Raw genomic sequence first — 26,217 nt, 5'->3', positions numbered from 1 at the left:
GTGGGGGCAGGGTTACAGGCAGGGGTTTCCCAACCTTTTTCAGTTCGGGTGAGCTACTGAAAACCATTTTGTACTAGCTATGTCACCGTGCTGGCAGCCGGTGGGCTGGGGCCGGCTGCGAAGGCGCTCGGCCAGGGGCCTTGCCGGGTGAGGGTCTGCCATTCTTCAGCATTTCTGAGGTCCTTTATTTTTGTTCATTTGGTTTTTTTTCTTCTCATTTGGTGTTACTCATGAGGGTTGTTGCAAATCACACTTCCAGCGTAGTTCCTAGCGTAGGCCCAGTAAAAGGGATATCGCAGCTTTGTGTTGGGGAGAAATCGAGCTGACATGGCCAGTACAAAGGAGAAATAGGGAGGGAATAACGTTTTGCACCTTATTGAAAAGAGGAGATTTTAAGTGCATACAGACATAGTTAAGAGCTTTTATTGTGACAGGAGAACTTTTTTCCATATGCGTGCATACTCTCTGTAATTCCAGTGTAAAATATTGTACTTGCACTAGCTTTTTTAAAACAAATATTAAAAAAAAAATGGAAGAATTCATATTCTATTTTCTAATGGTGGTGTGTCTATTTGTAGGATACACTCGCGTCTGTTTATTGAATTTTATGGTCCCTTTCTTTGATGGTGCTTGCAGGTTTTCTAGGTAGAAATTATTTCATTATTATAATAAAACAATGTTTGATTCAAAATTTGAACAAAATTGTTTTAAATAAATTGTCTGTATACCAGTACAAGTTTATTGTTTCAGTATACTCGTACTAATAAAATAACAGTGCCAATTGCAAACGCGTGCTTTGTCTTTATGAGCAGCGGCTGAATGTGGCATCGCACTCCTCTGAAAGCCCTCTGCCCCGTTTCCTTTCCCCCCACCAGGAATGCACCGCGCATGGCATAAAACCTTCTCAGACTTTTGGAGTGAAGCTCTTTATTGCGTAACAAAACTTCCCAGGGACAATTTCCAGACGCGATACATGACTGTGCCCCTGGCGCTGGAGGCATCGCGGACACGGGCTGGCTGCAGGGAGGGCAGATGGTGCCATCACCATCTCAGCAGCGCGGCGTGGGGCAGGGAAATGGCTAAGGCTGAGCAACTCTGCGTGGCTGATTACATAAAAGCTTTTTACAGCTGTCACAGGCAACACCGAGGAGTTCTAGACTATTTATTTATATGTGAGAACTTCAACAACAGTACACAAGGTGTCAAGTCAATGCTAGGAGGCCATCTGAAAGACCCCAAATGAAGCAAAGGGAGTACTTGGTACAGAAAAGGCTTTGAACTCTCAAAGTGACCAGGTCTGAAAAATCCCATCCTAGCACACCGAGGTCTGGCTAATTGCTGCCCTGGTTCTTGCTCTCCCCCAGTCCCTTCTCCTTGGCAACTGACTGGCAGAAAGGAAGATGCAGGCACACTTGCATGGGAAACACTCCTCCAAAAGTAAGCAGAGGCTCCTCCTGCCCAACTCTTCACACTTGCAGGATCCCCCACATCCTACATTCAACTCCATGCCCAGAGAAGAAAGATGCACAGAAGAGCATGGCCCAAGAGGGAGCCTAGTCAGTGCCTACTGAGTGCACGCACTCATTTCTTTCAGAAACAAGAGCCCACGTGGCTTGTTCTGCATCTGGCAGAACACTGCCAGCCTTGTCTGAAAAGTGTAACGTGGCCTTTTTCATCTCTGTTTACAAATTTTGGGTACCCAATTCAATCACTGTGGAGCCAGTGGAGCCACACCTCAACGCTGCTCTTGTGGGCTCAGCTTAGCAATTCTCTGGCTGGGGAAAGCAGGTGTGACCTTGGCCTACAGTGCTGCTCACCTCCCATGTTCCTCTAGTGGGGAGACAGCATGGGACTGAGGTGGCAGGGTTAAAGAAGACCAGGTCAAGCAGAATCACCCAACAGTAAGCACTGAAAAAATGGTACAGATGTTCCACAGAAGGGCAACAAGTAACAGAAAACCAGGTAAAATCTGCAGGTGAGGTAGATCTGCAAATGGCACATGGCATTTTGTGGTCTCGGTGTGGACCATCCCACTAGGCACAGCACACCCCAGTTCCTTGCCAAAGTGGCTGTGGGCTTCTGCAGGGCACAGTACCTGGGGCTACGAGAATACAAGGGCAAATGAGGAGGCACAGGGCTGGGTGCTAAATGAGGGCTCCACCTTGTCTTTGTTCCATATGCAGGGAGGGCTGATTTGGGGGAGCGCAGCCTCTGAACAAAACTAATATATACTTCTGGGGGAGATACAGCCATGCCGTAGGTTCAGCTTTTCTGCAGCTGATCCTCCCTCCTGCTCTCTCTGGAGACAGAAGGAGAAAACGAAAAGAACAGGAGCTGCTTCTCAAAACGATGGCAACAGCTGCTATTCAGAAAGCCAAATACCTTAAATCCATGCTTTACCAGTCATCACTGTCAGTGTCACTGGAGAAGTGGGAACACCTCTTAATACCAATCTACTCTCACCTTTTCCTATTGGCACTGGTCAGAGAAAGTGCGTGTGGCTGTAGTAAGCACACAGCTTGCCCAGGGAGCAGCCTCCCATTACCCCGGCACTGGTCCTTTGGAAAAAGAAACTGTTTGACAGAGATGTCACAAAGCTGCTCTGTTCAGTGTTCTGATCTTTTTAGAAAAATGCTTATAAATATATATCCTATATGTCTATGTATTTCTTAACTTTCATTTAGAAATGTAGCTAAAAAAAGTAGAAAAGCAATAGTGAATGTAGGCATGAGACCAGCACACTGCTGCATGTCCCACGTATGAAGGCACGAGTGCAGAGACACATCTGTGGGCAGGCCTGCAACGTGACAGCCTGACGTGGTCTAATCCTGCTCCTCACAGGGGTATGCATTTGCCTTTATACCCTACACTTCACATCACGTACATAAAGGAATGGTGACCTCCTGCAGTTGTACTGATGCACAGAGAGTAACGCTGCCTGTACTCCAGGCCTAGTGAGGGTAAGAGCAGGATTTGTAATAAAGAAATTGGGCATCTTCTAAACATGACGCCATCAGGCTTGAGGGAGCAGAGATCAAACCCTTTACCACAGGGTCTGCATCTCTTCTACATTCAGATTCCTGTACGAGATCCAGCAGGAAAGACAGTTCTCAAACTCAGCATGGGTGTAACCTGTGCTCACATGAAGGCCCTTATTCATCTCCAAAATAAATGAAAGGGTCATATCACAATTAAAAGTTAAGTCCTACATGTTTAATGGAAGACATTTAACATAGGCCATTTAGAAGATCTACTGAGCCTTTCCTAATGTGCACAACAGACTTAAAACTCACTGGGCATCAGTTTGTGGCCTAGATATGCTCTCACAATGACCAGTGGTACCAATACTTGTGCACGGCTTTTTGAGAAGTCCCTCAAATGAGCTAAATTCTAGAGATTGTCTTTGCTATTCCTCTTCCTACAGATCACTCATTTGCTTTTCAAAGGGAGCCTGCCTCTTTCCACAGATACCTGCAGGAGGGAAAAGTAAGGCTCTGAAGTACTGAGGTAACAACAGCTGTATTATGATCTCAGCAGCACTTCAAAGTAAGTGGCCAAGCATTATTAATTCATTGCTGTTCACTTGTACATCATTTATCATAACGAACTACTGTGGTATTCATGTGGATGCAATGTGTATTTCCAAAGAAATTTCACTGTGATTTATCAATTAATTAGTGGGCCATAAAGTGTTATCCAGAGTCTTAAACATTCATTACTGCCTTTAGAACAAATGCTTTAACTCAGTCTAGGCCTACCGGTGTCCTGCAATCAGTCTCCTCTGCTGAAAGCTCCTTTTTGCTTTTCACACTGTCAAGGATTGCAAAGGAGTGGTACCAAGTAGCTAAGAAGTGAATTTGATTCCTCCATTGGACTTCATTCACCTGGCCACAGGCAATGCACAGCACAATATTTTTACATCTCTGCTAAATGGACAGGGAGAAAACTTAAATGGGAGCAGGGAGGGCTGTGGAGAAACCTCCCCTCGGTGAGTTTACTGTTGCTGAGTTTCTATGTCTTAAAAATCTGACCACAGAGCACAGGGGAAAGCAGCAACCCACGCAACACTATTACTGCATGCACGTAAAGCAGGCAAGCTCTGAGATGTTCTCTCCTGAATTATCTCCACAGACAGGGGCAGGGAAGACAGCATGGGGTTGCTACGCTAAGTGCCAGCTTCTCTGCAGAGGCTGGTCCATGGAGAGGTTTCAGTAAAAATGGCAGTAACAGCCCTGTGAACAGAGAGTGAAAGAGATCTGGCATTTTTATCATCACAGCAAGAAGCCAAAAGTAGCCAAGCCTCACCCACTTCTGACATCCTGCAGGCTGGCAGCCCTGCCACAAGCATCCAACATTTTGCCAGAGGAAAGGTGAAGACAATTTGATTTTTGATCTCTCCACTCAATTCCTTGTAGCTTTTTCTCTGGAGGGTGCATTCTCAGAAGCTACGGTAGCTGACAGGTCAGTCTTAATAGAGGGAATGTGTGTACGTGTGCAGGTGCAACAGCCATGTCTGTACAAGCCAATTCCTTGCTAACTGAGGTTTCGGCGACTATTTATCAGAGGAGAAAGAACAGATGAAGAAATGTTGATTAAAAAATAAATCAGGCACAGCAAAAGATGAGGCTATTGCATTTTGAACCAATGGCACTGTGTTAACAGTACAGCCTTCCCCTTCCAAATCCAAGCCATCATGGCTATGAGACTACCATTCATAGAGAGAGGAGTTTGCCACTAACGCAATGTGGAGGAGGAATCAAAACAGACCAGCAACCTTTCCTGCTCCTCTCCTCCCATCTCTCTCCAGTCCCCCCATCCTGGGCTATGAGAAGACCTGGCTGTGCTGCTGGGTGACCCGGATGAATGTTGTTCTCCTGCTCAGTTCCTTGAGTTTGGCAGCTCCCACGTAGGTGCAGGTGGAGCGTAGCCCTCCAAGGATGTCCAGGATGGTGAGCTCCACATCTCCTTTGTACGGTACCTCCACAGTTCTGCCCTCTGAAGCCCTGGAGAAGAGATTGGTTACTGCATTTATGGGTAGACGCAGAACGTAACAGCGTGTTTACTGAAGCAATGTGTGGTACAGTTCACTGTTATTCCCTCAGCTTTATTGCTTGTTTATCTCTTGTTCCTCGATACTCTCAAGCACTGAAATGTTTCAACTCCAGTCACCAATACTATGAACCAGAAGAGGACACATCTTGAGTATGTTTCAATATCCCGTATCTGTTCTTACAGATCTGCCCTCCCCTCCACTCCATCATGCACTCCATCTCCAAATGAAGCTTGTAGGTTTACTGAAAGACAAATTTGACCTTGACCGTGTCAAGCTTTAAAGGAACAGCTAAGGCTTAGGCCCCGTGTGAAAATGTGGGAGCTGAGTCTCAGCAGGTTCTGGGTAGCAGAACTCTGCAGGCTCTCTTCCATGCCATCAATCAGACACAGAAATGTTCTGACTGTCTCCTACTGGCCCAATACAGATATACTGGGAAACCTGTTACAGAAAGCTGCAGCAGAGCTGACCCCAGAAGCAAAGAAGTGAGCTAGCACATTTCAGAGGCAGACAAAAAGGAGGGCAAAAAACAAAAGCACTGTGAATGCTATCAAGTATGGGCACATGCCAACACAGGTTTGCACTGTCCCCATGAGCACATCTGAAGATAAGAGATTCCAAGCAAATAACTTTCATCTCCTTCCCCTCAGCTTTCTCACGCACAGCAATTCTTCCTGCAGCAGTTCCCCCATCACAAGCTGATCTTTAGACCAGCTTGTGTTGCACCAAACTGTCTGTCTGAGTTGAAGAAGGAGGCCTTGAGAAGGGGTCTAACAGCTGACAACAGCTGGCAAACTTTACTTTGGACTTAAATCCTTATCCTTGTGTTTCCTTCCTCAGAAACGGCTGAGATTTCTGTATGTCATGCAGATAGAGGATTGACAGCCAAGGACTCAGCTTTAAATGCTTTTTGGATGGCACTTCAGTATTATTAGAGTTTGAAACGTGGAGGGGAAGAGGGGATTGCTGCTCTTCTCTCCTATAAGAGAGTTCGAAATGATGGCTGGGTTCTGTCATTGTTGTAAATGTGGCTTTATTTACTTTTCCCTTAAACAAGTTGTCTAGGGGATAGTGCTTGAACGAAAGGGCATGCCTGTTTGGAGGCTCCATTTGCAAATCATTAACAACAGCACCAGCAGCTATGTAGAGGTACTTGAGTGTGAGCCTGGCTATATTTCATTTTGTTAGTTTAAACGCGAGGTCAAAGCCCTAGGGAGACAATAAAGGAGAAGTGTTAATATGCCATGTGAATAAGGAACCATGATTAATTTCCTTACATCTGATGAGTAATTGACTCTTTCTTGCAAGAAACTCTTAAATAAACACTGTAATAAGTGGCCAATGGAAAACGTATGTACTGCTGCTACCTAGCAGACTCAGTGGGGCTCAGTGGTGTGTTGGGACTCTGCTGCAGGAGTTGACCAGCTTCCATTTTTAGCCCTACTGCCAGCAGCATGAGAAGGCTCAGCCCACAAAAGGACATAAAAATGGCCCTGCTACAGTTTTGCAGCTTGTTTTTTGACCATGCTCACGTCCCCCAGCCAGTCTAGAGCTTTAGGTCAGCCTCCTGGGAGCTTTCCGTGAGACTGCTGTGACTGCACACTGGGGACTTGGGGAAAATAGTGTGTATTTTATTTACTAGATTTTGCCATCTGAAAGAACCCTACTGCTAGATGGGACAAAAAATGCAGGTTTTTCTGCACTCATGCATGACAGCTCATTCAGTTCATGCATGAGTGGCAATGAATTGATGCAAGAATGTCCCCATCAGTTCAAGCATAAACACCCAATTAATTCAAGCATGGGTGTTGTGTGAAGCATTAGTTGCAGGGTTTGCTAGCAGAGAGCTGATTGGAAAATGAAGTACTTAGAAGCAGCCTCAGTCACAGTGGTTAAACAGACCTGTAGTAACAGGAGCATTACTCTGAGGACTGTGAGCACTTGGTGGTCCTTTTTTCAAAGCAAAATTTTAAAAACATGGGACGTGTAGAGCCACTGCAACTGAGAGATGCCCATTCTGGCTTTGGAGATCAAACGATTATCGAAGTGGTGATTGCTAAAACCACAACACAAAAGCTCCCATAGCTTGGCAGTGTTACTAGCACTCACTGGTATCAGCTGAAAAGCAGTCAGAATATCAAGAGGTAACCCAGAGAAGCATGCTGGAAGACAGGTATGAGATCAGCCCTAAGGAAAATGCTGAGAGTCCAACTTTATGTTCAGTCTTGAGGAAAAAAAAGTGTCAAGAAGGACTGAAAATTCTCCCACTCTACATGTTGTGACTGTAAGATGGAATTGGGACAGAAATCTGTGGTCTTGAGGACAGTGCAAACCTATGCTCAGTAAATGTTATGTCTGTAGAGGAAGTGCCAAGAGACCTAAGCTCATTGGTGCATCATCTTACCACAGTGCCCACAAGGCAGTATTGTGAATGTTGGATACTCCAATTACAGAGCTAGATGATGCTCTACAGCTATTGGTCTTATGATCCCACTGGTACCTTCAACACTGGTGTCAATCTTAGCTTGTATGATCTTAATTGTTTGCTTCTAAGCTAAAGCACAGTGAATAACTTGAGTTACTCTTACAGATCATAATGGTGCTAACACTGATAATCTGGTCCATGGGTTTTGTAGAAGGATATCTATTCAAACTGTTGTGGCTTTCTGAGTTATGTGTTTTGCAAGAGCAAAGCATGACATCTGTAGTAAGTATGCACTGAGATTGTTGTATCAACCTCTAATCTCATCCATAGGGATGAAGGGTGAAGCTTGTTGTTTGGGCTGTGTTACTGTTAACCCTAATCTCTAGTCTTGTCAGGGCAAGTGTGGAGTTTATAACAGGCAACAGTTCAGACTGTGCTAACAAATCCTGCCACCTGGAGAGTGACTGGAATTTTACTAAGTGTATGCATAAGTTGCTGCAATATTCACATCTATAGCCTGGCCAGGGGTGAAGTCTGATGGATACATAACCAAACTGACACCAACTCCTGTAACATGATTTCCAGGACAGAGTGATATTTACTAAGTGCACTGTTAGAGTATTAATTTCTGCTTTCTGGTGCAACAGAGGAAGAGTGGAGTTTAAAACTGATGTATATTAAGATTGTGATGATGCTGAAAGTGTTCATAATGGAGTTGGGGGAGCACACCACATCTCTGCTCAAGTGCCTTTAAGAAAGAGCTAGTAGCCTCCAGAAGATGTGCCTGGATGCATCTGAGAAGCTACACAGCTGGAGATGCACCCTTGGAAGGAGGTATTCCATGTCAAAGGGGTCCCAAAAGAACCCACTTAGGTGTTGGCTTAATTACCCAAATCACTGATTAGAAGTTTGTGTTAGTTGGCAATTAGTCAAAATAAGTAAAAATTTCCCTAGTTGAGAATGTTTTGTCAGCATGGACTGCCCACGCACATGGATTGCAAGGTGTGTCACAGGACCTGGAACACTTGGCAGAGGGCTGCGTAAGCATGTCAGCAGGAGCTGATGAGGGATTTGCAGCTCTGACACTTCTCTTGGAGCTATGATCTGAAACGAACCCTTTCTCAGAAAAGAAAGGTGAAGAAGGAGCAATTGGGTCTCCCAGCAGCTGGGAATGGTGTGCCCAGATGCTTCTGGCACACTCTGTGTCTCTTGCCACTGAACAGCAAACAGAAAGGGAGAACAATTTCCTTTAGACATTTTGCATGGGTCTAATCTGTGGTACGTGCCCTCGCTCCCAGTCAGCACAAGACTGCTGCAGGCATGCATGGATGAGCACCACAGATGGGGATCCTGGCAGGAAGGGTGTGATGGAGTGATGGTGTTCTGTCAGTCTGGCAAAACACGGACCATGGCAGAGGGGTCAGACTGTCCTGGCATAAGGCAGCCTCACAAGTGGAGCATTTAAGAGATGGCAGGAATTGGGGGACAGGTCTTTCAGGCTGTCATTTGAGATACAGAAAAAGATGGTAAGTAGCAGCCAGATGCTGATGCTATTCTGTCTCTATGGCCCAAATTCCACCCCTAGTTAGTTGTGCCAAAGCTAGCTCTGTACCAGCTGTGAATTGCTGAGTGACCACAGCAGGGCTGCAGTGTTCACACAAGATCTTAGAAGGGTTAACAAAAGCAAATTGGCTCTAACTGAACAATACCACTGTCTCTATCCTTACTTGCCTTATTTTCTCCTCCCCAAAAAAGAATCTTAATAGGTGCCTTTCAGAAATTCCCAGCTCTGATCTATGCCTTGTGAAAGGAGGTAAAAATGTAAAAATAAACCAATAAGTAAATGGCAGACAGGTAATGAAACAAGGTCCAAAGATTTCACGCAAATTAAATGTGCCAAACCTGACACAATCATTACAAAAACAATTACACACATGACTTTATTCTTACTACAGCTATCTCACCTTACCCATCAATTTTAATTTCTCTGCTTACTGGAGGTTTGAGTTCTCCAGCCAGAATGTGTAATTTTCAGAAGTTGAAGTTCAGTGACAAGCAGTCTGATTCTGCAGGGGGCTGTGCACAATGAGCTCTGCACTGCTTGAATAAAACACTGAGTGCTTAGGTTCTTCTGAAGACAAAACAACTTATTTGGGTCACTGATAGGGATTTACAGCTGGGCTTTTAAAACCTGCATAAAGAAGTCCCACTGACTTGATAGGTTTGAGGTATCCAGCATTTAAAATGCTGAGTTAGTACCCTTTTGCTTCAAGTTTGCCATGACCTAAACTAGTAAGCAATTAAACTTTCAGTAAGTTTTCCTACAGAAGTAATTGAAAGAAAACCCTTGCTGTATTTCTGATCATCCCTTCCATGCCCAGTGCATTTGCTGTCCTGACAGTTGATATTTTTAATCTACAGTGACATTTGTCATGCTGAGGTGGGCCAAGCAAGACCAAGACTAAGGCTGGTATGGATAGCCAGCTTCGCTTTGTGGCTGCAGCATCAACAAGATGAGGCTCATCTCCATCACAGTTAACAGCTGAGGCTTACAGGCTTCATGTTGGAGCTGTGGTAGCTAGTAGTAGACTGGGAAACTCCAGCTATGTTACCTATTGGTGGCACAAAAAAAGCAGCTTCTCAAAAAGGACTGAAAATTTCAGATTATACTTCTGCTCCCCTTGTTGCTGAGGTTTCAGAACTAGATCCCCAGGGGACTTTTAATATTAGGATGCAAAACATAATATGGCTATGGATCAAGCAGAACTTGTGTAGTACTGTCCAAAAGGAATTGAAGGGGTCTAGACCAAGCCAAATATAGCACCTTTCTGTACACCCTTTAATCTAATAAGACATAATACTTGCACTCTGTCTCATTTCTAAGGGGAACCACTGCTAGTTAATTCTCCTGCTGGACATACTCATTTTCAGATTACATGCACATGTAACTAGGCAAAGCAGAATTTAACAGCTGCCTTACTTCTTTGTCCCACTGCTACAGCAAGGTTTCCCAAACTTCTCCCATGACTTCCAGCAGCACAGTGGTGGCCAGATACTAAATGTCTATGTTATTGCACTGAGTCCTATGCAGCATGCTTGATCTTCTCCCTGTTCCCTCAGAGAACGGCCATTAACCATATACCTGAAGAGCATCAGGACTTTCCCACATGTAAACAGAAGTGTAGAGAAAGAAAGGACAGTGAGTTATCACAGCTCAGATAAAAGATTACCAGCACCTCTTTGCAACTGGCAGCTGCAAGTTTTACACAATAAAATAATTACTAGTGCCACGCACTGTAAGCATTTTGATGCCAAACAAATTATCTGGGGGTAAAAAAGGTTCAAAGGTAGATTGCTTGTATGGACTTGGGTATGAAACCAGTGTGAATCAAAGCTCAGAGGTATGCAGAACATCTCACTGATGCATCCTTTCAGCTTGCCTCGGATGCAGATGAGCTCCTCCTTCTACAAATAGCCAGCTGTGCTTGAAAGCAAAAGCACACTGAACCTGCTGTGCCAAAAGAACCTTGCAGGTTAACCAGGTGGACAGTCAGTCACATGCTTTGCTCCTAAAGGCAACCCATTGCTGTTGTCAGAGAAAGCAGTATCTCGCAGGCAGTGGTGCTTTTAAGCTGGTACAGGTGCAGTCAATATGAAATAAAGAAAATCCTTTGCACATTGCTCTCTAGCTTTTGATCTGAGCCACAGAAAAGAGGTATGTGGGCTCAGGTCAAGAAGAAAGGGTACACTCCGCTCAAGAAATGTAAGTGCTCCTCAGGCAAAAGGTAAAGGTATCCCTGTTTCCTTCTTGTGCAATCAGATGGAGAAAAATCTTGCCTTGAGAATCTGCCAGGATATACATCCTCTCCTCAAACCACAGTACTTATTTTGTATTTCTCCCTGTCAAACATCTTTACTTCTTGCAAAAGAGTGACCTTGGGATATGACAAAACTGACCTCAAACTTCTCTGCCCTTGAAAAAAGTCTTTACTATTATCTCTTCTCCCCGTGTCCCACTGATATTTTTCTCCTCAGAAGTCTTCCTCAGAATGTAGTTCTGAGCCACGCTCTGTTTGGTAGGCACAGACTACCAGGTAAGTGCAGCACCCATAAGCCCTGTTTCTCCATCTTCATATAGAATTCTATTTTAATGAGCCTGCATTTTCTGCCAGACCAGAAAAGTTAATGACTTTATTAGTCACTGGGTCTCTCCTGCACAGTGTCTACCAATAATCCTCCTTAGTCTCTATTACTATTGCAGCTTCAGAGCTCATATTTTAGGCCAAAAGAGAGTGGTGTAAATGCTTGAATAGGCTGTATTATCCTACCATTTTGTAAAGTGCTGGATGTACTGCTGCACATTTTTATGGTGCATTTCAACTCTTGACAAGTGTCAGACAAACTACACGAGCTGATGTTGGGGTGGGAGATGGAAGGTGGGATCAGATATGCTCTCTAGCTGGTGTTATGTCTGATACGTGTCTCCTTTGCCATGGATCTATCAGCAAATAGAATCAGAGAATCACAGAATGTCTTGGATTGGAAGGGGCCTCAAGGATCATCAAGCTCCAACCCCATCTTCGTGTCGAAGCATGAATTCCATTTTGTTTTGTAAATATCAAGCTGCTTTTCACTCCGCACTGTCACCTTTATGGTGTTGCAACTCTTGCCCCAGTAGCAGATGAACACATCAGGGAAAAAAGCATGCCAGGACAGCTGTGTAGCACACAGGGCCAGTAAGACTCATCCATCTTAAATGCCTGGAACAGTAGGAAAAGTCACTGGCTTTGAGATCCTTACTAACAGCACCCTATCAGATAGGACCAGAGTCTAAATCTACACCAGTGGAGGAGATTTAAAGTGACACCTTCAATCAGTCAGCATATCATGTAAGACAGTATGCAAGACTCTAACACAGTATGCAAGAATGATGTTGTCTCAGGGCAGTGGCAGTACCTGCCATTAAGGGAAAACATATGAGGAGGTTTTCTGGAGTCACCTGCTTTTTCAGAAAGTAAAAATTCTCAGCAGTTTCAGGAGTAAAGTAGCAATGGACAAGATTCCTTTGCAAAGCCTGTCTGCCTTCCCTTCCCCAAGCATTCTCTCTGAGGATTTTATCTGAAAATCCAAGCTCCCACAAGCTGTATGATTTTTGGAAATGGATAATGGGCTACTCTGGTGCTCTCTTAGCCCAAAAGGAGTGAGAAATATGTACTGCATGATTCTGCTGTGTAAAAAGACTACCAACAAAGCCAGGTGTGAGTACAGTGGCTACAGCCTGTGACTGGGAGGGCTTTGATGGTCTTGGGCTCTTGGTACTGTTATAGCTGTTAGCACCAAACTGGGGCTAATCCCAGCTGAGCTTCACTGATTCACCAGGCACCCACTCTTTGCAAGCAGAAAGAAGCATATGGGCCAGCTGGGAATCCATACACCAACAGGACACACAGTCTGGTTAAGGAGAGAGCCAGAAACCACAGCTTGGTGTGCCACGTACCCACATGTAATTTACATACATCTTGAGAGACCCAAAGGTCAGAACAGTGATGAATGGCTTCCCAGTTTGAAAGTACACTGAACTGGTTGCAACTGAGTGAAAAGGTTGCTCTCAGCTAGCCACCCCCAGCTCCTTCTCCCTGTCTCCTCTTTGATGTCATCCCTCCCAGAGATCAGATGCTGTGTTGCTAATGGATTCCTGAACAAGAACAGAAACACAGAACTGTCTGCAACACATGGCTTTTGCAGAATTCACTTTCAAAAGTTGTGTATTTGCAATTGCTAGAGAAATTCTTACCTGTATTCAGCAACACCTCCTGCATGCTTCTTCATGGCTGTATCAGAGCTCATCCCATAGAAGAGTTTCACCTTCTTGCCATTCTTTTCTATAATCTCTCCAGCACACTGGTCGTGGCCTGCAAACATCCCTCCAAGCATGACAAAATCAGCACCGGCTCCTGTGATGAGTAGAGTGATATGTAAGTAAGAAGAGAATGGAGAGAGGGTGAAAGACAAAGCAAGAGCACAGTAGTATCCAAAAACAATTGACAGTCTTACACAGTTGGGTACAGACAGTCTTTGTAATACATGCAGTAAACTTGAAGAAATGCTTTACTGAAGAGTTGAAACACTGAATTCTACTTCTCTGATATTTTAAATGGAAAGAATGATTTTCTTTTGTGGGGCCAAAGGTGTAAGATTATTCTACTCCACCCCACACTCTTTATTTTCAAATTGTTTTAATCCCTTAGCTTACAGAAGTATCTGAGCACATCTCCTTAACAACTACTATTGTGACTGCAGTATTCAGAAGCCCTAATAACAGGGTGGAACCTGTTCCTCTCTGTGCTATAAAAGAAGAGGACAGCTCCTGCTTGAAAGCCTTTGAAGCACAAAGGCTGTGAATGGGAATGTATCCTCAAGGAAGGCATACCCATGAATGTCCTACTCTCAACACTGACATAAAACACTCAGATTTTTTAATGAAATGATGGACTTTTTCAAGCCATCAGCTATATTTGTCCAGTGCAGCACAGGGTGATCTGGGGATCTGGATGGGTCTGCATTTGTTTCCTGTTAGGTTGTATAATACCTGGCACGCAGCACAGAATAGGTTTGCTGGTAGCTACAACTCCTAAATAATACAATTATTCAAGTGCTGAGTGACAACTCTGAATACCCAGTCACACCTGCTCAGTCTGCGCATCTTCCCAGGCTTTGCAAATCATGAAATCAGTCCCTTGAGAGTAAAATAAGTATTTTCAGAATTACTCTTAGTTTTCCAAGACTGATTGCGATTTCCAATATTTCCAGCTGTACTGGAACTATTCCACCAGCAGCTACTCCTATGACATTTTGTCTTGTTTGGAGAAGTTTGGCTTTAACTCTTTTATGAGGCTGTGGTGACCTATCCCTGAAACTCTCTGCTTCATCCATATGCATGTTGCAGAACAGACTTCCTCTCTGCTCAGCTTCTTCCTAGAATTTGCAAAAAAACAGGGATATAATCCTCACTTCCTCGAAAGCAGTTGAGCCTGAATTAGTCTCACCCAGTCACAAACATGTCCAGATACTAGGGAGATCCTAGGCTAGCTAAGTCTGGAACTTAGGATTTGGTCTGATATGCCACTATCCAAATCTGAAAAGTTAAGCGAGACCATTATCAAATCTACTCAGCTTCTGCCATCTGTTTAAAAGCTCTGTACACAAACCTGAACTTGAGAGTATTTTGATCTTAGAATAAATGAGAACTGCAAAGTGTGCTTTGGTTTATAAAAGCCAGTTCCCTCCCACCTCCCTTTCACTACAGAACAGACCTATCAACAATGGCTGTGAGCACAGCAACCAGCTGCTCTGCTGACCTCATCTCCTTTTGCCTGGTTGTTGTTTGAAAAGAACAATATGTCCCTAGTAAAGAGATATTAAAAATGAGGCTTGTGCCAAAGTGCTAAGCATAACACAAGCAAAGTTTATAGGCAGGCACACATTTAGGCATCCTATCGTGCCAGCTTCCTGAGTTCTCTTGTTGCAGATGGCCAAGTTTTAAAGCCTCAGTTTGACTCACACCTGATCCTACTATTAACTCGCCAAAAACAATGGGAATGCTTATCCTTTAAGATAATTCTCAATTATGGGCAGGGAGCTCCTGCTGCTACCTGACACACTCCTGTTCCACCTTCACAAAAAAATAAGTACTCTAGGAAATCTAGTTGATGTCTCCTTCAAGAATGGAAGATAACAACATGATGACGGAGGAAAGGATTTAGAGTAAAGGTTTCAAAAAGGATTTTAAACAAATCACAGACCTGCACAAAACTCTACTTTGCCAATTACACCCTCTGATCCCTATTCCATGGTATCATAGAATGATTTGGTTTTTAAGGGACCTTAAAGACCATCTAGTTCTGCACTCCTGCCATATGAAGGGACATCTTCCACCAGAACAGGTTGCCCAGGGCTCCATCCAACCTGGCCCTGAATGTCTCCATAGATTATCCATAGCTTCTCTGGGCAGCCTGTTTCAGTGCCTCATCACCCTCATAGTGAAGAATTTCTTCCAAATATCTAATCAAAATCTACCCTCTTTTAACTTAAAACCATCACCTCTTGTTCTGTCACTTTACTCCCTGACAGAGTCCCTGCTCAGCAATCTTGTTGTCCCTTTTGGTAGGGGAAGGGCCCAATGAGGTCTTCCCAGAGTCTTCTCCAAGCTGGACAACCCCAACTCCCTCAGCCTATCTTCACAGGAGAGGTGTTCCAGCTCTCTAACCATCATTGTGGTCTTACTCTGGACCTGCTTTAACAACTCCATGTCCTTTTATGTTGGGGCCCCGGAGCTGAATGCAGTACACTAGGTGGGGCCTCACAAGAGCAGAACAGAGGGGGGCAATCAACTCCCTCACCCTGCTGGCCACGCTTCTTTTGATACAGCCCAGGATAGGGTTGGCTTTCTGGGCTGGAAGCACACACTGCTGGCTCATGTTGAATTTCTCATCAACCAACACCTCCCAGTCCTTCTCCACAGGACCAATTTCAGTCCATTCGCCACTCAGCCTGTATGGGTTTGTAGGATTGCCCCCAACCCAGGTGCAGGACCTTGCATTTGGCCTTGTTGAGTTTCATGACGTTTGCATAGGCACAATTCCCTAACCTGTCAGGGTCTTGTGTGTCAACAGCACCACTCAGCCTGGTATCGTCAGCAAACTTGCTGAGGGTGCACTCAGTCCCACTCTCCATGCTACTGACAAACTTGTTAAACAGCACTGGTCCCAGTCCTGACACCTGAGGAATGCCACTCGTCAGAGGTCTCCACTTGGACGCTGAGCCACTGACTGCAACTCTTTGAGCGTGACCATCCAGCCAATTCCTTATCCACTGAGTGGTCCATCTGTCACACCTATGTTTCTTTGATTTAGAGCCAAGGATGTTATGCAGGACAGTGTCAAATACTTTGCACACGTCCAAACAGATGATGTCAGCTGCTCTTTCCTATCCACCAGCGCTACAGCTCCATCACAGAAGGCCACCAAATTTGTCAGGTGTGATTTGCCCTTAGTGAAGCCATCCTGGCTGTCACCACTCACATCTGTTCTCCCTGTGCCCTCAGCATAGTTTCCAGGAGGGTATACCCCATAATCAGAACAGAGGTGAGACTGACTGGCAAGCAATTTTTTTTTTAAAAATGGGGGTTATATTTCTCCTTTTCTGGTCACTAGAAACTTCACTGGACTATCACAGATCCTCAGACATGACGGATAGTTGCCTAGCAATTTAACAATTTCTAGTTCTGCTTCTGGCTGTGGGTCCTACAGCTTCCAATTAGTGCCCAAAAGACAAAATCTATGCTTCAGGATCACATCCTGCATACTTAAGTATCTATTATTTTTCTTTTGACTGCACATTTTGGTAGGAAAGCAAGTATGTTTCAATTACAAGATTGAAACTCCTCCAATTTGATTAACTCTTTCAAACTACAGCATAATTCATCTACCCCTTCCAGAATAGAGGAGCCATGTTACTACAAATACAGTGCAGAGTTCTGCCTTGCACACTGCAGCATTTCTAAACGTTAGAATGATACATGCTTACTGCCCTGTAGCTCCAGGAATGACAAGCCCATATGTAATATATTTTTCCAATGCTCTCCAGAACTTTCTACCCTGCTTCAGCATTGCAATAGTGTCTCAAAGTTTCAAGTCTGTTCCACTTCAGTCCCATTTAACATGTCACCAGAAGGCACCAGTTTTTAGCATTGTTTTTCCTTACTTAGGTGAAGTTTCCTTACCTACATGTGGTGTTGTTTCTGTTAGTACGGGTAATGCTTTCAGTACATACCTGGCAGTCTTTCATTTTCAAGTACTCACAGCGTGACGTTATTTTATGTGCTGAAGGAATGGGAACACCTGACAACAATCCTCCAAATAATACAGGATGTGATGGGGTACACTACATACAAGCAACTAGGTAGTTTGTCCAGAGTTTGCTAGACTTGGCCTGCTCCTGCACAATGCCACTTCAACACACTGATGCTGGGGAGGACATCCTCCTTGAGCCCTACACTCGGCTGATTTTGCTCATTCACATCCTGCAACACCACCTCTTTCACACAGCTACAGAAGATATGCTGAAGCCAACCTACTCTTTCAGCTCTCACACACTGTTCTGCTGGGACTGGATGGTGTCCCTCAGATGGCTTTTGTATGCCTGATAATACAATAATTACTGATAACCAGATAAACTCTCACAAATTCAGGTGGAGTCAGCCTAGATTTGTAGCACGGCCAGCCCTCCATGCAGATGCAGCACAGCTGGCCCTGGAAGCAATGTTCACCTGTGCTCCAGATGAGGCAGCGAGCCTTCGCAACAGAACAGAAAACAAGAATAAAAGCCAGCACGATCTGTCAGGTATATTTTGGAACCAGTGTAAGTTCCCAGTTGACTCTGCCATCTGATTTTTCCTTCCTTTTCACTCTCTGCTCACATATCCTTTCTCACCACTGCTGTAAGGAACAGAAATATTGCATTTAAGATGCTGGCAGAGGATTCAAAAGGCACATTCTGTTCCTGGTTGTTTCACAAAAAAATACGTGACCTCAGGCGACTGAACTTAGTATTTCTGTGCTTTGACTTTTCATCTATAAAAACAGGGACAGTAGTGCCTCCCTGGGGCATTCTGAGAAATGTATTCATGTTATCAGCCCTTCCAAGGGTGCAGTTATGCGAACCATTTTAGAGACAACGTTTTTTCATGCTTTCCAAATCTCTTCTCCCTGATCAACCATTTTCCATTATCATTTCCAATACTCAGATGGCAGTGTCATCTTCAGTTTCCCAAATCCATAAACAGTTTCCATTCAGCAATTCCAGAATTCCAACAGTCTTTCCCAAAGCATCTGTCCCCTGCGTTTTTGTCCCTTTAGTGTTTCTCTGCTCCTTCCCTTTTGTACTAGGCTTTTACCTTGCTTTTCTTTTGTCCAAATGCCAAGTCTACCCTTGATTCCTGTCACCAGTAGTGGTGTAACCTTTTACTTGTAAAGCTTCTCAGCATTTTCATGCTATTGTTTTTTGTTTATTTTCCCCCACAATACCTCAGTTGCAATCAATCCACTCAAACCTTTCTCCTGCCATGAACTCACCTCTTCTAATTTTCAGTGCTACTCGTCACATCTGGGACTTTCTCATACTTTAAATGATCCAAATGGCTGCACTGCTCTACATCCCTTTCACAAAGACTTTACAATAACCCAGCAAAAAGAGAAGTATAATTGACAACACAGTTAACAAAAAGTCCTCTTTGGGTCTCTACACTTCATCTAGGCCTCCATCTCCAGACCCTTATTTTGGCACCCACCTTCAAAAAAAGCACACCTAGCGCCAGCTGGTCAGATGTCCACTGACTGACTGCCTCAATTATACGTAACCAGACATGGTAAATCTTTGCCCCAGGATTATCAGTTCTAATCCCTGTGACACAGGTCAGACTGATTGGCCTGGCCTACCATCAGAGTACAGCTTTTGTCTGTGTCATCTTAGGTTTCTAATGCTCCTCCTCTCCAGGAACAATCTGTGGTATCTTTCAGACATCCCACTGTGAATCCCAGCACCTCACAACAAACAGCAAGTTTGCCCCCTCGTAGGTTTCAAGCAAGCTTCTCTTCAGTACAGCCCAACGAGGTTAAAGGGACCCTTCAGACTTGCTAGCAAGTCTACTACAAGGGAAAATATTTGAAGTTGCTCCCTGTTGTTCTAACTTCTGGAAATGCTCTTGTGAAGAAAGACTTTTTCAGGGCCAGGTTTCTGTGCAAGCTGCACGGAATGCAGTGAGATTGCAGTGCAGGTTCACAATGCCCCAAAGACAACGTAAGCAAGATCTGGGAACAGCTGAGGAGCCAGACAAAGTCAGAGAGAACAAAGCTTTCACTGCGGGCTGCATGATGTCTGTCATAGGCAGCTAATCTGAGCTGAGGAGAAGTTGGGTGTTTTGTTTTTTTTTTAACAAAATCTTGTTGTCAGAGAAGGTGGATGCTGCTGTTCAGCTGTGTCAGAATCACTCAGCTGAAAGTATCTTTCTTCACATCACATCACCCATCGGGTAATGCAAAGGTCCTGTGAAATCCTGTGACAGAGCAGATTCCTTGGTGGTACATTCACTCCAGGGCTGAGCTTAAAATTCTCTAATTATGTCTTGTCATATCAACTGTCTAAAACCAGGAGCTGTTGGCAAACTTAGAAGACTGATTTCAGTTTCAAAATTTCCAGGAGGTTCAGCTTTTTTCTTGGAAGGTCTGTAATCTCAGTTTAGGCCTGACTGTGCTTTCCATACTTCCAAAGCTTCCTGCTGAGCAGATGTGTTGTATCACAACATGCTGTCTCTAGTTTTGTATCACCCTGAAATCTCAATGAGACTATGCTGTCTACTATATTCTGGGCATTACCCTATTGTGACATTTCCAAAGAGCCTGATATTCAGAGAACTGTCTTTAAGTGTCCTGTAAGCCCAGGATCCTTTTAGTGCTTTGTTCACACATAGAGCAGACAAAAATGTTATGGCTAAGAGACAATCCTAACCTCAACCCTCCACAGTGATGTAACCTTCTCAACAGAAAACACTCACAGGCTAAATTCTCTATTCTGTCAGCAAAAGCTGGTGCGATTTACTGAAGCTCTTGGCATGAGAGCAAAACCTGTTAATTATTAACTTAGATATTTTAGACATCTGCTCAGCTTTAGGGGATACATTATAAATAAAATCTCATCTCTTCAAGTGAAGATCCCAAGAACATCTCTGGGAATCTGCCCTGCTTTTTTCTTTGTTCTTCTCTCCAACACATATTTCACCATCTCTTCATCCATCCAGAGCTCAGGTCAGCCAGTGTTACAGTCATCTTTGAACCCTACTCAGAAGAAACCCTTATCAGCTTTCTTTGTATTACTATCCCAGTGGCTGTATCCTATGCATATCTGGCAGATAGTTTCTAAATAGGACTTTGACCACTGTATACTTTTCCTCCGTAGAATTTTGACTGTCCAGTCCAAAGAGCAAATTCATGTCTAGTGTATTAATTTCACTGCAGTCACCCCCAGGGACAAACGTAACCTACTACTGATTACGCACACGGGGTCAAATTGACTCCTGCACCACTGCTGGCCATGCTGGAGTTATGCAGGGTGCAACATGTGGCCCTGCATATTGTCCTTACCAAACGCTTTGGCGACATCTCCTGGGCAGCTGCATCCTCCATCCTGCATAAAGAAAAGAAGGGACCCGGTAAACATCAGCACCCTGTGATTTGCAGCCAAATGGCCTCTCTGCAGGAAAAGCTCAGCAGGAGCTGACTGCATCACTGGTATATCAGTGGTATAACAACTTGGCTGAGTTTCTAGGGAATCCATATTATCCTTTCTATTGCTTTTATACATTAATCTCATTTACTCTACCAGTATGGTGTAACAATAATAGCACTGGTAACAGCAGCGATGTAAATTCCTGACTGACATTTCCTAAATCTCAGAAACTGGAAAACAATAAACTCTTCTTATGATCTGAATCATTCCCTGCCATTTTAATTAAAGGCTGTATGATGCAGAGGTACCACAAACCCCTACTATAAACCAGCAAAGACATTTAAAATAACTTTTTCAGCAGTTTACAATAAATTAAAAGGTCACAGTAGGAGGAATAAGGAAACATACCATCAGATATGTTGGATTTTGATCTGATAATCTTTAAGCAAATTGGGTAATCTGATCTTTGGTAAGTGAAAATTAATCTCTCATCCTACTCCTCACTGTTTGCTTCCGGTGAGGTAAAGAAACAACAGCACTTTCAGTTCGTTAGCATTTTAGAAATTTGTGTTTCAGTTTCAGAGCAAAGTGACTGATGAGGGCATTTTGGTTGAGGGAGGAGAGTCATTTATGTGTGATAGGGCTGTTAAAAAGGAAGGCACACAGCAGAGCTCACGTTATGGCTTTTTAGGTTTCATAAAGGTCTGAACATCAGATGAAAGATCCTTCAACCCTACAAAGTCATTGTAACAGGAAAGCTCCCCATTTCTTTGAAGATCGGGGTCCTCTGCAGACTGCTGACAGGCTTCCTGCTTTTGAGTTTAACCCCCAGACTGTATGGTTACTTCATTTTGTTTCACCTCCCTGTTGCTAGAAATATGTGCCTGTGTATGACCTGTGGCTGAGCACAGCTAGAAGCCCCTACCAGCAGCCATTTTAGAGCCAGCTTTCACAGGTAGCTGGCAGTGGGGCTGAGTGTTAGAACCCCTCTCTGCACAGAACAGGATTCAGACACAAACTGAGCAGGTGGATCCAAACATGAGTGGCTTTTCAAAAAGCATCTCACTGGAAACAGTGCCTGGCAAGAAGTTTAAAGGCTTTTATTCCATTTGCTGATAACCTCTAGCACATTATGCTTTTCGTTGAGCTAGACACTCTTGCTGTCAGCTCCAGAAATGAGTGCTGGGTTGACAGCTGAATCTCTCTCTCTCCTGTTAAGGGCTGCGCTTGTGCAATTCTCTCTCTCTGTCAGAGCCTGGAGGAGGGTGAGAGTGTATGCATGCATGCATGTGTCAGGGGAGGAACAGCAGAGGTAGAAAGAAGGGTCTAATAATCTTCAAAGAATAGTGGAATTTGCCTGATTCTAACTGAGAGCGGCTGCTCTCTAGTCGATGGGTTTCTGTCTGTTCTTGTTGTGTGGCTCCGTGTCTGACTTCCATAATTAACTCAGTAGTGGCAGTGATGGAGGCTTTATGCTTTCATAAGGATAGAGGGTCTTACTGTGTCAACATTAATCATTTGCTTCAAAAAAATCATCAAGGTACAAAACACTGAGCAGACTAAGTAACTATCCCAAAAGCTCACGTTACCATTTAAGATAAAAGGAACAAATGATGATGATTCACAGCACTCCTTTATCTGTAATGTCTCCACTTCACATAAGCAGGTAAATTAAATGACAATGTTTCAAAGAAAGGAAAACAAAAAGAAGATATACTAAGCAGTTATGCTGGAAGATGCTATAATAAAGCTATATGCATTAAAATATTTCACTACATGTGTAAAATCAAGTGCTCTGTTTAGAAAATGAGATGGTGCTTCTGCTGCATTCAGTCTGGGAATTTTCCCCTTGCAGTTCAGCTAGTTCCAGCAAGAGCCTGGATTTTAACTTAGAATGACTTGTAGAACTGCTGGGCTGCAGTCGTGGGGCTTGGTGCAGACAGCCTCTATCTCACAGCCCTGGGGAAATTTAACTGTACAAATCCCCCTGCAAATTGTGAACTGGCATTAAACTGAAGCAGGCTTACTGGAAAGGGTTTCCAGGGGCATGCCTCTGAAACAACTAGGTGCTAAGCTGAAGCAAAGGAGAAGACAGCTTTCCAGTCAGTGGAATTATTTTATCATGGCTAAAATTATTTTGTTTTTCCCAGTCTTGTTCTCAAAATAGACAGACCATTTACAACAACAAAATTTAGCCTGGGGAGAAACACAAGATGAAAAAACAGCAAGAACTGGTTGAATATTATATCCAGCTTACAACAGAAGTATAACTATGACTTGTATGTTTCAAGCAACCTTTACAATAAACAGTATAATTAGTTATTCCTACAGTTTCAGAAGGCAGCTATTTATTATGCAGAAGATATATAAAGTATGTGGTATATACAGCAGTAGAAACAATACATATGGTGCTTTATTCTGAGCTACACATGCTGGGCATATTTCTGTATGGAAAGTGTTCTGTGTGGAGGAAGAAAAGGGATGGCAGTAGCTAGACGAAGAAGCCCTAAGTCATCCTTTTCCTTGAATATCTATGATCTATTACCCAGGCAGAGTAAAGAAAAAAAAGGGATATCAATCAAATGATGAGATGAGAGAGCACACATATAAGGCCGTTTTGCATTCCCACATTTGCTGCATGTGTTACTAAAACACGACTGCCTCTCTATCCAGCAGAGCAGCTCACTGACCTAAAAGAAAAAGAAACTTTATGTTGAGTAGGGTGTTTCTGAAGGAGCTTTTCTGCTAAATGGTCTCTCCACTGTAACTCACTGCTGTGCTTTATCAAAGCCAATGAAAAGTGAGACTGTTGGCTCCCAGACAAATAGTGCAGGATAGAAACAACACCTGTATCTTAGGCAGAGTTTCCTCTTTCAGCGAGCCATGAAAGATTCATTTCTGAGGTGAGCTTTGAGTCTTAAAGATAACTCAGCATGAGGAACGTAACTGGTACAATTTCATATCCCCCTTCTGTGCGTGTGTGACTGTAAAGTAATATGTCTGCCTAAAAATTGTCACCCTCTTTATCGACATATCAGCTCCAAACGTCATACATGATCACTCCAGTAATTCAAAATGTTTGAAATCCCAGTTTGTGCTGCCATCCTAGCAGACTTGCTAGAGAATGCGTTTGAAGTATGTTGTGTTCCTCAGAGAGTCCATACCATGCTCAGCATTGTTGCTGTCTTATTCTGTGAGTAGGACTTCCCTTTACATGTTACATTACAGAGACTCAATTTGATGAAGGTGATGGACGCAAGGGAAGAAAATGCAATAAGTCACCCCAATGGACACACCCACACCACACCAGCAGGTATAATCCACACGAAGACTGCTGGTAGGCTTTGAATCCCATACATCCTTGCTGCCACTTTGGTATCAACGTAACAAAAACTAGCTGGGCATATTTTCTCCTGCCTAATTGCTGTAGATGGCCATGGTAAGACTCTGCCTGTAGAGGTCTCTTTTGACTGAGGCAAGGTATGCCCCTTCCCTAATCTACAAAATGGCAGTAACAAGACATTTTGAGGAATGCCAAGTTTACTTCTTGTGTCTAGCCCCAGTTATGTACTTAGATTTGCTCCCATTTGGTGTCTCCTTTCGGAAGGGTACCTCTCTTCTTGACCAGTCTTCCCAGAGGTCCAATAACCATGCAGGCCAGTCTTTCCAATAAACACATCAGTGTCTACCTGCACACTGCATAATTAAAGCATAGTACCTTCAACCCTTGCTCTAGTCTCACTAGCTTGAATGAGAGACTTGAGGTGCAGAGATGTTGGACACCCTTGTTATGGGATAACGGCTAGAGGGGTATGTAGGCTCACTGAAACCTACATGATCTAAGCAGGTCAGGAACTGATCCATCTGCAAAGCAAGAAATAACAAACTGCACACAACCATCTGATACACAATCCAAGTTTTCTTGGAAAAGCATAAAAGTGACAGTCTTCTGAGAGCTGTTAGCAGAAAATGCTTATTGCAAAACCAGGATGGATTTCTGAGCACCACTAGTAGGACAACATACACAGTTATCCAACCTTCGTTGTAATGAGCCAGTCTTTCATGCTCTGTTGCATACATATTCAGCTGTCTGCTACAGGCATAAACACTTGTAATACTGCCCAAGTCATAAAATCACAGAATGCTTTTCTCTTTTTTTCCCCGCAAAATCAGATAAGGTAGTCAGAGAGAGGAGTGAATGTACATGCATTAACATTGAAGAGAAGAGAGATATGACTGTACCCTGTACTTGTTTACTTACACCACTATACCCACAGCTCCAAGTACAGTGAGGCCCTCTGCCTAACCACAGCTTCTTCTCCTCTCCCCTACTCTCCTTCCTCAGAAATACAGACATTTCCTCACAAGGATACTAGTCACAACCCAATCAAACAAAACTGGGCCTTCCAGTGATTTCACATGGCAGCAGCTCTAAACTCAACATCTGGTCTCTCCTACAGCCACAGAGGGAGACTGTTGACTGTAGGGGTACCTGTGAGCACAGAATGCTGCATAGCCCTGATGCCTGATTATCAGCTGCCTAACAGACAGCTGCAGAATCTCTGCAAGCCTGGCAGTCAGGGACACACTGACTGGCTAGGCATGCCTAAGCATACAGGACCTTTGGGTACTGCAGGCTCCAGTCTAGCTCAATCTGAGACCATGCTTATAGATTTCCATGAGAGGTGAGTCTGATCTTGCTGGTAGACCGGAAGCTGCCATTAGAGGCAGTGCATACGTATCCTCTTTTTTCTCTGCAGGCTCAGCATTTCCCCAGAGCATCAGTAGCAAACAAGCAACTGTGCTCATCCACACCCGTCTGTGAAATGCTGCTGTTTCTGCACAAAGAGCTCTGTGAGGATGCTATCTGAATCCATCCAGCTACCAAGGCATAGACAGATGTATCATTTTATCTTGTACTCCCCTCCTGCTGCCTGTCTGTCACTTAGTCCTACTCTCTCAGGAAGGCCCTATTTACATTTCACTCATTTTTCAGAAATCTCTTGTAGGAAGTACTGTTTTGCTTCAATATGAGAATTATCAAGCTTCTTATTCTGTTTGTGTAACAACATACTCAACTCAACATCTCAATTCAGGGAACAAGCAGCAGGTTTCCAAAATTACAACCAGGAATGAGATGCCCAAGTCTTTTTAACCATTAAAGCAAATTGGTTCCTTTAAATCTTCACTACCTAGCAGCTAGTATAGGGGTCAACTGGAAATGACAAAAAGATAGCCTTTAACATGCAAGGTACTGGACTGTTTGATTCTCCCATTCCACAGTGGTTTGCACAGTGGGAATCTGAGAGCAGATGATATTTACTTACAGAGATGATATGTCCTTTCAAGCCATGTGCTGAGTCTGCACACTCAATAACAGCACTTAGCTGTGGATAGCCCACCCCTGTCTTAATCCGAGTGGTACACACAGAACCTAGACAAGAAGATGAGAGGAAAAAAC

General features: G+C 43.8%; 1 protein-coding gene across 1 annotated transcript in view; it reads right to left on the bottom strand.

Annotated features, from left to right (window-relative positions):
• Positions 1-407: 407 nt before the first annotated feature.
• The window catches only part of GMPR (guanosine monophosphate reductase), a 38,872-nt gene continuing 13,062 nt past the window's right edge, over positions 408-26,217 (bottom strand). The window contains exons 6-9 of the mRNA XM_031552737.1: positions 26,084-26,190; positions 20,672-20,714; positions 13,270-13,429; positions 408-5,003 (exon numbers count right to left, since the gene is read on the bottom strand). Coding sequence (XP_031408597.1) covers positions 4,823-5,003; positions 13,270-13,429; positions 20,672-20,714; positions 26,084-26,190 — 491 coding nt within the window. The 3' untranslated portion in view covers positions 408-4,822. The remainder of the gene's footprint in view (positions 5,004-13,269; positions 13,430-20,671; positions 20,715-26,083; positions 26,191-26,217) is intronic.

The sequence above is a fragment of the Meleagris gallopavo genome, chromosome 3 (genome assembly GCF_000146605.3).
Source record: "Meleagris gallopavo isolate NT-WF06-2002-E0010 breed Aviagen turkey brand Nicholas breeding stock chromosome 3, Turkey_5.1, whole genome shotgun sequence".
NCBI classification, from domain to species: Eukaryota; Metazoa; Chordata; class Aves; order Galliformes; family Phasianidae; genus Meleagris; species Meleagris gallopavo.
The sequence above is the reverse complement of the archived record's forward strand: the minus strand, read 5'-3'. Positions and strand labels throughout refer to the sequence as shown.